This window comes from Cyprinus carpio, chromosome B2 (assembly GCF_018340385.1).
Source record: "Cyprinus carpio isolate SPL01 chromosome B2, ASM1834038v1, whole genome shotgun sequence".
NCBI lineage: Eukaryota > Metazoa > Chordata > Actinopteri > Cypriniformes > Cyprinidae > Cyprinus > Cyprinus carpio.
In genome coordinates, this window is record NC_056598.1 from 1,480,166 (window position 1) to 1,493,338 (window position 13,173).

At 39.3% G+C, this 13,173-nt stretch overlaps 1 protein-coding gene and 1 pseudogene across 4 annotated transcripts; both read left to right on the plus strand.

Moving 5' to 3' along the window:
• The first annotated feature begins 111 nt into the window (after nt 1–111).
• LOC109112342 lies at nt 112–5,267 on the plus strand (annotated as a pseudogene).
• Nucleotides 5,268–5,733: 466 nt separating this feature from the next.
• LOC109112325 (gastrula zinc finger protein XlCGF8.2DB-like) lies at nt 5,734–12,781 on the plus strand. 4 transcript variants are annotated; one of them, XM_042717675.1, is made up of 4 exons: nt 5,772–6,137; nt 7,067–7,146; nt 7,240–7,701; nt 11,915–12,781. In XM_042717675.1, the coding sequence occupies exons 1-4, from the start codon at nt 6,077–6,079 to the stop codon at nt 12,449–12,451; spliced, it is 1,140 nt and encodes a 379-aa protein (XP_042573609.1). In that variant the 5' UTR covers nt 5,772–6,076; the 3' UTR covers nt 12,452–12,781. The 4 variants fall into 4 exon arrangements, with proteins under 4 accessions (XP_042573608.1, XP_042573609.1, XP_018925373.1 ...); XM_042717674.1 differs by having other exon boundaries at nt 5,734–6,137; nt 7,067–7,701; nt 11,915–12,778; XM_019069828.2 differs by lacking the exons at nt 5,772–6,137; nt 7,067–7,146; nt 7,240–7,701 and adding exons at nt 10,618–10,864; nt 10,966–11,083 and having other exon boundaries at nt 11,448–12,779.
• The last annotated feature ends 392 nt before the right edge of the window (nt 12,782–13,173 follow it).

The window sequence follows — 13,173 nt, forward strand, 5'->3', positions numbered from 1 at the left end:
TATTGGAAGTTTTTAAAAATTTAAATATATGCCAGCAAACACTATTATTATATTATTATTATTTGATGAAGACTTTTATTTTGCTTCGCCGAGTGCTGCGATGGGCGCAGCGTGTGACGTCACGCGCTCAGACTGCAGCTGAAGGCAGGTTTGTGTTTGCGGTTTGAGATGCATGAATAGTTACAGAACATTCTAAAGTAGTTTCCTGTAATTCACAAATGTGCTTCAAATGCATTGCAGTATTACTGAAAGCATTCAGCGTAACGTATATGCATATATTATCTTAATGTATATATAATCATCATCGCCATAATATGATATAGTAATGCTTTTGTAAAATGCTGTTGGTCTCGGAATTAGCGCATCGTTTATGACAGTAAAGCGCATCCGAGCATTAGGAACAGGGATTCATTTTGCATCGGTGCTTCATAACGTTCACAGTCTGGCTTCCAAACAGGCAGGAAAAACACCCAGGTTTAACAGCTGAGATCTGCATGACATTATTGTGAAAATGGAGTTTGTTAAAGAGAAGAGTGAAGACATGAGTGATGAAGAAAAATGCGGAGAGGAAGAGGAAGAAAATAAGCAGAGAGGTTGGTGATCATTTTTTATTCTAAAATAATGACTGCTCACAGTGAACAAATTCTCACACACTTAGACCTTAGAAAATCACTGGAGCTGTGAAATTAAACAGTACGTTTTAGTAAAAAATCATATACAGAATCTCAACTAACAGAAGGGTTTTTTTTTTTTTTTTTCAAAATGTTCTGGCAAGGTTCTCTAAATGTAACGAGCAAATATTCTTCAAGTAGCATTAATAGAATGTTCGTTCAGAGTTCTCTTTCATCATCTCGTGTTCGAGATACACCTATGGGAAGGGCATCCAGCTTCACAGAGTCTGGCCTGACGGACAGGAGCGCGTGCCCAATGGCAGGTAAGGGACCGCCCTTTAACCGAGCGCATAAAGCCCCTAGCGGCGCTGCCTTTCCTCAGGTGACGTGCACTTCTCGCGACCTCTGGAAAATTACTCACAGCTCATTGTGTCGTTTTTACCAGGTTAGCTGTTTTATCTTCCAATCCGCCCACGCTTGCATTTGTTGCTAGGCTACCCAGCTCTTACATCGCCTTTTCTTTAACTCCACCTTCTGTCCACGACTAAAGGTGCTTTCGATATTGAATCTGGCTACCCCCGTGGATAACCAGTCGCGAGCGGCCCTCATCGCCGCTAGGGATCCCTATCCCTTTTGCGTGGTTTGCATGGGTCTTAAACACGCTCAAGAAGCCATTGGTTTCCCGGAGAACTGTAGCCATTGCTTAGTGCTCCCTTAAGAAGCTCCTGCATCAGAGGCTTAAGGTGGCCGCTACTCAGAGCATCGACTTGGGATTCTCTGACTCAGATGGGGAAAAAGGTGATGCCGGAGTGTATTGGGCAACCGGGGAGCTGTCCATCTCTCCCATAGGTGGATCTCAAACACAAGATGATGAAAGAGAACAATAGGTTACTGTTCGTAACCCCGTACCTGCCATTGGGCACGCGCTGCTGTCTGTTAAGCCAGACTTTGTGCAATTGGATGCTTCTGCAGAAGTCAGACTGCGGATGCGCTTACCATTGGTGGATCTCTCCTCTCGATGTTTCAGAGAACTGGGGTTACGAACAGTAACCTGTTGTTACCTGGTTTTTAATCATGTTTAAATGTGTTAGCACAAAAACATTTTTATACACTATTTGTGAAACTTTTTTTGAAACATATAGGTTGGATATTCATCTAATGTTTTTAAATGTTACTATTTCTTTTGGGACATCAAGAGAACCAAATGTAATGTTCCCATAAAACGATAATTCATCCAAAAATTAAAATTCTGTCATCATTTATTCTCCCACATCGTTCCAAACTTGTATGAATTTCTTTCAGCTGTTGAAAATGAAGAAATTTTGAAGAATGTTGCCAACTTAACAGTTGATGGTAGTCACTGACTTCCATAGTAGTTTTTTCCGTACCATGGCAATCAGTGACCACTTTCAACTGTCTGGTTATAAACATTCTTCAAAATATCTTATTTTGTGTTTAGCAGAGGAAAGAAACTGTCATTTTTTACTTTTGGGTGAACTATCCCTTTAACATTTATAAATAACCAAGAAAAAAAGTTTTTAAAACTACTAGATGTTTTGAATGTTCGTCAATAACATTTTTATACCTCAATGGGAACATTCTTAGAATGTAATTTTTGTTAGCTGGGATGCATCTAAATGAAAATAACCAACTATAGCATCTATATATACACCAGATCAGATGGCATTTTTAGATTACATTTTACTTTGTCATTCTTGAATTGATCTGGACAATTTAACATGTTTTAGGCCTGATGGAAGTGAAAGAGGAACGTCCAGAGCTGAATGAAGTGGAGCAGAAAGATCCGCATGAGGAACCTCATCAGTTCATAAATGCGAAGCAGTCTTGTAGTTGTTCACAGAACGATAATAATCAATCACAAGAAACATCTCAAAGAACAGACGCCAAAAACCTGTTCACCTGCTCTCAGTGTGGAAAGAGTTTCACACGTAAAGGACACCTGAAGATCCACATGATCATCCACACGGGAGAGAGACCATACACCTGTCCTCAGTGCGCCAAGAGCTTCACCTGCAAAGGAAGCCTTAAGGATCACTTCAAGATCCACTCCGGAGAAAAGCCCTTCACCTGTCCTCAATGTGGATGGAGTTTTGCACGTCAAGAAGATCTTAAGAGGCACATAAGGATTCACACCGGAGAGAAACCTTTTCCGTGCTCTCAGTGCGGAAAGAGCTTCACCAGTTCAGGAGATCTGAAGAGACACTTAAGAATTCACTCCGGAGAGAAGCCTTTCTCCTGCCCTCAGTGCACAAAGAGCTTCACGCAGAAGGAAGGTCTGAAGGAACACATGAAAATCCACTCTGGAGAGAAGCTTTTCACATGCATGCTGTGCGGGAAGAGCTTCACACATCAGCGGAGCTTAAAAAGACACATGAAGGTCCATTCAGGAGAGAAGCTACACCAGTGTCCTGAATGCGGCAGGAGGTTTTCAGAGGCCTGCAATCTCAAAACTCACCTGCTCTCTCACACCGGAGAAAGACCCTTTCACTGTCAGCGCTGCGACAAGAAGTTTTTTCCTCCGTTCACCTCAAAAACACACATGAGGATTCACGAAGACGAGCGGCGATACGTGTGTTCATTCTGCGGGAAGAGCTTCCTGTGGCTCAACGGGTTTAGACCATCAGAAAACCCACATCGGTGAGAAACCCCACGTGTGTCTGGACTGTGGAAGTACTTTCACTAGAGCCGGTGAACTGAAAGTGCATGAACGGATCCACACCGGAGAAAAACCCTACAAGTGTTCTCACTGTGAGAAGAGCTTCACTCAGTCGGGAGCACTGAAAATCCACGAGAGAGTTCACACCGGAGAGAAACCGTACCTCTGTCCTTCCTGCGGGAAGACTTTCAGCCGATATGGAAATCTAGGGAAACATTTAAAAAAGGCTTGTCCAAAGCTGAGACAGTGAGGAGGTTCACCTCCAGGTGTAGGCTTGTCCGTGTGAAGTGAACGCAGATGGGAGAGTTCGGCTTGCAGTGTAAACAAATAGCCTGTTAGCTGTGACTTGCCAGTCAACTAACAATTGTAGAACTTTTTATATTAAAAACAAGCGAGCAAGCCCTACCCAGATTTGAAAAGTAACGCAAAAGTAACGTAACGCATTACTTTCCATAAAAAGTAACAAAGTAACGTAATTCGTTTTTTTGGGAGTAACGCAACATTGTAATACATTACTTTTGAAAGTAACTTTCCCAACACTGGTGAGGAGATTCACCTTGAACTCCAACTACGGTACAGTATGTCCTCTAAAATAACATTTTTGGAACCTTAAAGGAATATTAAGGAAGTATGTGGAATTCTGTGAATGCTACAAAAATTTTATGAATGCTCTTGTATTATTCAATAGCAGTATTCTTGAAAATCACCTTTTTTTTTTGCACGTGATAGCATTCGTCAAACAATGCCAATATGTGTCTTTATTTATTTTATCTTACATCTTAAAAATGAAATTTTGTTCATCAAAGTTCTTCAGATCCATGGGGAACTGGAAATACTTTCAATGAGATCATTTTAAAAAACTAGATCAGTCGACAGCTGTTATTATGTGTTTGTGGAGGAAATTAGGTGATTTCTGTATTCCTACTTTGTTTTTATTTGCAAAAATCATGAAAAGATTACAAATGCTTATAGTATAGTTAGTTAATAAGTGAAAAAGTGAAAGTTTGTACATATGTACTTTCAGACGCCTTAAGAAAGATTCACATCCAGCCAAAGTCATCCTTTCCTCTATTTTGTTGGAGTTTTTTGTGGCTTTAACAGGTTTGTCCATCAGAAAACACATAATGATGTATATGTGTGCTTGGACTGGGAGTACTTTTACTAGAGCACTTTTATAATTCAGCAATTTCCTCTCCCGTTTTTGCGGTTATTTATTTAGCAGACGTTTTTATCCAAATGAGGAATACAGCAACAATCTTTTACTCTCTTTCAGAAATATTGTACAGACGGTCATCATCTCATACATTACCGGTCTGCATTCAAAATCAAACAAATTGTATGCATTGTGATTTATTTTTCAAAAGGAAATTTTCTCTTAATTTCATGACCGTTGTTTAAGGCTTTTGTGCAATTTCCTAAAAACAATAAACATACACAGAGGACTGATGTCCGTCAGTTAAATTCTCTGAGATGGTTTTATGTACTTTGATGTAGAAATGTACATCATCTGAATTATTAATACATACAGAAATATAATTGGATGTATGGAGCACACATATCTTCTTCAGTCCATAAGTCAATGATTATTAATCGAATAAAATAACTTTCTGTTGTATCAGTATTTGGATAATGATGTAATAATTTGTCTGATAAGTCAAAGGATAAAGGAATAGTTCATCCAAAAATGAAAATGTGCTCATCCTCAGGTCACCCCAGATCAGGATGAGTTTGTTTCTTCATCAGGTTTGTAGAAATGTAGCACTGCATCAGATTATGGACTCAGTTTGAAGTTAAAAAGACTGCAGATTTGGCAGGCTGGTCAGAGATTTGACCTGCTACTATCACTTAATTTGTACATAAACAAATGCATAATAAAGACTTCAACTTTTAAAAGTAAAGTTTCTTTATTTCCTGATAAAAGTAAATGAGATATGCTTTCACTGCTGTATCTTTCAGCAACAGCCCCATGCAGAAGATCCTCCATCAGCCCAGCTAACAAAAATATGTGCTAAGAACGTTTTGCAAACATCCCTTTTAAGTTATTATGAAGACAATATTACTGAATGTTTTTTAAATGTTCAAAACTCAGTTTTGTTTTTAATTTTCTTCTTGTTTATGTGAATGTTATAAGAACATTCTTTTCTATCTTTTTGAAAACATTACTAAAACGTTACTTTTGAGTGTTTAAAACACCCATTTTTTTCATGTTTAAAGAACTTTTTTTTTCCTTATGTGAACATTAGAGAAACATTCCATTCTATAATTTTGAAAATGCTATAAGAACCTTCTGTTGTTGTTTCTGAAAATAATATTTGAACACGTTCTGCGCGCATACAAGACGTTACGGGAACATATTAATTCTGCTTTAAGAACGTTCCGTAAACTTTAAAAACGAACACAGAGGAGCTCGAACACATGTTTTAGGCCAGTGACGTCATCAGGGCTGCGCCAGGCTGCAGAAAATCCATCGAGCAGAGGTTTGTGCTTTTAAACGGAATAATATGCGCTTAAGGTGTGCGAAACGATAAGAAACCGGTGACAGATGGATTCGCGTTTTACAAAAGTATTCCAGCGACATTGTTATGCTCGATTATTAGATCTAATAGATTACTGTCGGAAATAAATTGCAATGCTTTATTGTGAAGTATATCGTTAGGTAAATATTAGAACATATATGCTGAAATGCGTGAGCGATTGATATATCTCGCCTTTTGTTTTCTTTCTTCGTGACGAAGACAAAGAAAATCTGCTTCTAATAACCTACTATTATCTGCATACTACTGTGAAGATGGAGTTTGTTGAAGAGGAGAGTGATGCAGAAACATGCGGAGAGAAAGAGGAACAGAGAGGTTGGTGATCATTCTTGATTCTTCATTAATAATAAATTACGAGCATTAAGGTAACAAAGCTTGGACAGCAAAAATGCCATAAAAATTCTAAAAGTCTCAATTATAGTAATAATTAGAGCTGTCAAGCGATTGCATTTTTAAAAGATTAAAATCTAATTAATTACATGTTGTGTCATTTAATTAATCATACATCAATTGTGGCTAGGAAATTACCCCTCGAAAGATCGTTTAAAGTCATTATTATGTTCAGTGACGAAAGCATTGAATAGACAATACAAAAATGTAGCTTTAGAGATAAACATTTTAATAAACATTAAATTCAACATTGCATAACTAAGGATAACACATGGGTATGTTTTTTTATGGAATAAAAGTTGAGTCATTCACTCAACTGATTTGTTCCAATGGATGATTCATTCAGGAACTAAGCAAGCGACTTGCTCAGTTTAGAAATATCTTACTTTTTGCCCTAGAAAGCTATTCTAAAAATAGTAATAGTAGTATATTAGTATGCACTTCCTGACTCAGCAGCTGTCTTTATGAATCAATGACTCACTTGATTCGTTTGAAGCTACAGATTGATTCAGTAACAAAACGCCGCTGTGTCTTGCTCAGCAGTTCTGCAGTGACAAAATTGGGAAGAAAAGACAATATTGTGTCTGAAATATAAGCTAACATAATATGTTCATCAGCAAGTGCATCAACAAAAGATGATGTACAGGTCTGGGTGGGTGATGCATTAAATGTGTTAATCATTTTAATGCATTATTAATTAATCGCACCAAATTAACATGTTAAATTGACAGCCCTAGTTATTATAGATACATCTCTTATGGACATGTTTAGTGCATCAAATATCACTCTACTGGAGATGTATTTTCTGCTTCTTTCGTATGTGTTGCATTCATTGTTTTTGTTGTTTATTTTAGACCTGACGGAAGAGGAAGAAGAAAGTCAAGAACAGAATGAGGTGAAGGAGAAGCAGCAGAATCAGGAATCTCATGATTTAGTAAGCGGGGAAAAGTCTTCTAGTTCCTCAGACACTGAAAAGAACGTTTCACAAAAAAGAGCGGACGCTAAAGGCTCGTTCTCCTGCTCTCAGTGTGGAAAGAGGTTCACTCGTAAGGGACACCTGGAGGTTCACATGGTGATCCACACCGGAGAGAGACCATACACCTGTCCTCAGTGCGCCAAGAGCTTCACCTGCAAAGGAAGCCTTAAGGATCACTTCAAGATCCACACCGGAGAGAGACCTTTCACCTGTCCTCAGTGCGGAAAGAGCTTCACAAACTCAGGAGGATTGAAGAGGCATGTTCGGATTCACACCGGAGAGAGGCCTTTCACGTGCCGTCAGTGTGCAAAGAGCTTCCCGAGCTCAGGAGAGCTGAAAAGACACATACGGATTCACTCGCGAGAAAGACCGTACACCTGCCCTCAGTGCGGAAAGAGCTACAAACAGAAGGAGGTTCTGAGGGAACACGCCAAAATCCACTCCGGAGAGAAGCCTTTCACGTGCATGCTGTGCGGGAAGAGCTTCACACAACAGAGCACGCTCAAAGTTCACATGAAGTCCACTCAGGAGAGAAGTTACACCAGTGTCCTGAATGCGGCAGGAGGTTTTCAGAGGCCTGCAATCTCAAAACTCACCTGCTCTCTCACACCGGAGAAAGACCCTTTCACTGTCAGCGCTGTGACAAGAAGTTTTTCCTGGCTGTTCACCTCAAAACACACATGAGGATTCACGAAGATGAGCGGCGATACGTGTGTTCATTCTGCGGGAAGAGCTTTCTGTGGCTGCACGGTTTTAAAGACCATCAGAAAACACACATCGGTGAGAAACCCTACATGTGTCTGGACTGTGGGAAAACCTTCGCTAGAGCCGCCGAACTAAAAGTGCATGAACGGATCCACACCGGAGAAAAACCCTACAAGTGTTCTCACTGTGCGAAGAGCTTCACTCAGTCATCGGGACTGAAAGTACACGAGAGAGTCCACACCGGAGAGAAACCATACCTCTGTCCCTCCTGCGGGAAGACGTTCAGTCGATACGGGAGTTTGGGAAAACATTTAAAAAAGGCTTGTCCAAAGCTGAAAAAGTGACCAAGATTCAACACGTTTGGATTTTTACCCCAACAAAAGACCATATGTGTCCCTGCAGCACAGAAGCAGTCATCAGTAGCACAGGTATATTTGTAGCAATAGACAACAATACATTGTATGGATCACAATTATACATTTCTCTTTTATGACAAAAATCATTAGGATATTAAGAAAAGATCATGTTCCATGAAGATATTTTGTACATTTTCTACCGTAAATATATCAAAACTTAATTTTTGATTAGTAATATGCATTGCTAAGAACTTCATCTGAACAACTTTAAAGATGATTTTTCTCAATATTTAGATTTTTTTGCTCCCTCAGATTCGAGATTTTCAAATAGTTGTATCTCAGACAAATATTGTCCTCCTAACAAACCACACATCAATGGAGAGATTATTTATTCAGCTTTCAGATGACTCATACATCTCAATAAAAAAAAAAAAGAGCTTTACCACTGGTTTTGTGCTCCAGGGTCACATTTAGGATATTTAAGGGAGGTCGAAGTATTAGTTTAGAAAAAATTGCCAACTGCACTCAAGTCCTCCTGGGAAGTTAGTACTTATGAGTTGACAAGTCGTAATTACCACATCAGGTGTATTCAAGTCACGTTAGTCAGAACATGATGCCGATTTAACTTTTCTACATACCTTTTTTTGTTGTTGTTGTTTACCCTACTAGGGGTGTAACATAGCTAACATCAGCCAGCAGCATATCATATTGAGCTGATTAAACTGATTTACACTAAATAAAACCAAATATCCACACATAAGAGGAAATCACCAGATGAATCCGTGTACTGTATAGAGATTTTCACGGAGGTCTTTGGCTGGTCCATTGCATCTGACATGTTTTTCACTGACACGCCCCCAACACGGATACACTGGGCTTAAAGAAAAGTTAGAGTTTCCCGCTCATAATAACCACTTTGTGTTGGCGTTCATGTGCGTTCAACTCATAAATACGATCTTTCCGTCATGACTTGAACGCACCATTACAGTGTTAACATTTCTCTGCATGTGGTAGCATTTATCAAACTATACAAACATGGGTGTATTTGCTTTTCTAATGCCTTTAAAATGTAATTTAGTTAACTGTAGCTCTTCAGTACTGAAAATAATTTTAGTTTTTATTGCAAAAATCAATCAAGCTTGAATGTGTGCTAGTCCACATTACTCATGTGAATAAATCACTTAATGGACTGATAAACGCATCAGCTGTGTCTTTTTAGTGTTTCTGAACATGTAGAAAATTATCAGCAAAATAAAGTAGCATGCAGTGAGCACAAAGAGCAAATCAGTTTTTGTAACATTGTATCTTACAGCTTTATTGTAATGCTGTTGATTCCTGCTTTGATGGAAACATTGTTGTCGTTTATGTGCTGAACCTGATTTATAGCAACACAACAAACTGTGCCTTAAATCCCTCCTCACTCCATCTGATGGAGCTTCAAGCCTGAAACTGAAGGAGAAACTCGGATATAGAAACATCTTTTGTCTTGTCATGTGTTTGCAGAGCCTGAACATTCTCACTGATGTTGTCTATTCGCAGTCATCGGGACCCTGTCTGTTCCAGTCATGCCTTCAATTACTCTTGTGCATTAATTTGCCTGTCCTGTCTGGCCTCAGTGGCTTGTGTTTCTCAATTCTGCCTGCCTTCCAACCTTTGCTCTTAATTGTTTGTGTCAAAATATCTAACAGTCCCTTTATTAAAAAGAAGAATATGAATCCCAAACGTGTCTGTAAGCCTGATCTGTTGCAAACCAAGCCTGGGTTTGTAGTTGGATCACTGATTCATGTGGGGACCTTCTGATTTTGGGGGTTTGGGACGCACATTGATTTGAGTCTTAAATATTTGTGTGTGTGTGTGTGTGTGTGTGTGTGTGTGTGTGTGTGTGTTTAGATTTGACCTTTTTCAATGCATCTGATCATATGCTTCAAATGTATGTTAACAACAATGTATTGACTTTGATGCACTCATCTATTATTACAAATCAGAAATATTGCTAGGGCTGGAAGAAATAACTTGCTTAGCCCTACAAACAAACAATAAATAAATAAATAACATCAAATACCTAAAAATATATCGAGGCCAATGGCGCATTCTACATCGATAACTATAACTTAAATATTCTACATTTATTTATTTGTGTACATATTCGTTTATTTACGTTTTTAAAAGTTTAACTTGTTTTAATTTAACAAACAACATGAAACGCTAAAAAAGGCGCAACGGTCAAAGACGTCCTTAATTTTCTAGACCGTTTTAGTTATTTATTAAAGATGAGCAAACTACAAAAATAAACATTAAAAAGTTCACGTCAAATAGATATCTCCGTGACAGGGCGGACTTTTATTTTGCTGTGGTGACGCCGTACGTGCTGCGTCATACGGCTCGGGCTCCGGTTTACGGAAGGAGGAGTGATTAGTATTGAAGGAGCGCTTCTGCATTGGTCGAGTATAAAACTGCACGAAACTTTTGACATGTTTTAAAGATGCACGCGATGTTAGAGATTGTTCTGAGGTAGCACTGTGAATGAATGTTGGTTACTGAATGTAGTATTTTGCAGCTTTGTGTCGAGCGCTAACGGTTTCTCGTAAATGGCGCCAAAACTGATGTTATTTTCTGTGAGTAAAGCCGCGAATCCACGCATACGGAACACGTGAAAATGTTTATCAGTGATGTATTCCTAAATAATAAACGTGGTGAAGTCTGGTTTCCAAACAAGCAGGAGAAACTCCAGGTTTAACAGTCGAGATAGACTGCTGTGAAGATGGAGTTTGTGAAAGAGGAGAGCGATGCAGAAACATGTGGAGAGAAAGAGGAAGATCCTGAGAAACAGAGAGGTTGGTGTCATTTTGAGTCTTCTCTGCTGACAAAGTGAGGGAAAGAGTTGAGTTTGCTGGCCGCCGAGGCTGTGGTTTGGACACTTGACAGCTGCAAATGGGTGGGTTGTTTTTCCAAAAGATAGGAACTGTCAAATAACAAATTATGTACCATATCTGATGGCACTAACATGAATATGGCATCATTTAAAGGGACAGTACACCCAAAAAAATGGAAGTCAATGAGGACCAGCAAATATTTGGTTACCCACAATCTACAAAATATCTTCTTTTAATCCTATAAACACATGAAATGGTTAAAAACCAACATTTAGTCTTTGACAGTCCTTTTCATTGACTTATAAATATTTTGTGTTCATTTTAGACCTGGTGGAAGTGAAAGAGGAACGTGAAGAACTGGATGAAGGGGAGGAGAAACAGCAGAATCAGGAACCTCAACGTTTCTTAAGCGGCGAGAAATCTTTTAGTTGCTCTCAGAGTGAAAGTAATTCCTCGCCGGATACAACAGAGCCCAATAATTCTTTCATGTGTCCTCAGTGTGGAAAGAGCTTTACTTGTAAAAGAGACCTTAAGAGGCACATAAGGATTCACACCGGAGAGAAACCGTTTCCGTGCTCTCAGTGCGGAAAGAGTTTCGCAAATTCAGGAGATCTGAAGAGACACTTAAGAATTCACTCCGGAGAGAAGCCTTTCTCCTGCCCTCAGTGCACAAAGAGCTTCACGCAGAAGGAAGGTCTGAAGGAACACATGAAGATCCACTCTGGAGAGAAACCTTTTGCGTGCATGCTGTGCGGGAAGAGCTTCACACATCAAAACAGCTTAAAAAGACACATGAAGGTCCACTCAGGAGAGAAGTTACACCAGTGTCCTGAATGCGGCAGGAGGTTTTCAGAGGCCTGCAATCTCAAAACTCACCTGCTCTCTCACACCGGAGAAAGACCCTTTCACTGTCAGCGCTGCGACAAGAAGTTTTTCTTGGCCGTTCACCTCAAAACACACATGAGGATTCACGAAGACGAGCGGCGATACGTGTGTTCATTCTGCGGGAAGAGCTTCCTGTGGCTCAACGGGTTTAAAGACCATCAGAAAATACATACCGGTGAGAAACCCTACGTGTGTCTGGACTGTGGAAGTACTTTCACTAGAGCCGGTGAACTGAAAGTGCATGAACGGATCCACACTGGAGAAAAACCCTACAAGTGTTCTCACTGTGAGAAGAGCTTCACAGTTTCAGGAGCCCTTAAAGTGCACGAGAGAGTTCACACCGGAGAGAAACCGTACCTCTGTCCTTCATGCGGGAAGACTTTCAGCCGATACGGAAATCTAGGGAAGCATTTAAAAAAGGCTTGTCCAAAGCTGAGACAGTGAGGAGGTTCACCTCCAGGTGTAGGCTTGTCCGTGTGAAGTGAACGCAGACGGGAGAGTTTGAACATATAGCATATGTTAGCTATGACTTGCCAATCAACTAACATGATCATTATAAAAGTATATATATATATATATATATATATATATATATATATATATATATATATATATATATATATATAAACATAATACATTTACATGCACAAACATGAGAATCATAATATCAACTATTTTACAATCTATGAATAGTTCACCCCGAAATGAAAATGTCAGAATGAGAGTCCAAACAGCTGATAAAAACATCACAATAATCCACAAGTAATCCACAGCACTCCAGTCCATCAGTTAACATCTGGAGAAGACAAAAGATGAGACAAATCCAGCATTAAGACGTTTTTAACTAAAATACATAGAGTCCATAATCCGTGTTTATTTGTTTGTGAAGTGAAAAAGTGCATCTCCTGTTGTCTCACATCAAAATCCGGCTGCATATTTGTTTGTAGCTGTTTTAGCTAATAATCATTTGCACTGACTACCAATAGCTGCTCGCATAAAATTCAAGGCGTTGACGTTTTCCTGCAGAACAACCTCTGGCTCTGCAACCATTCACAGACATTGGCTCGTATAAGAAACAAAATTAGGCACCAAATTATTTTTTTTAGGTGCCACAGAATAAATGTGTTTTATTTTTTTACACTTTTACATTTCAGTCATACTGTCAT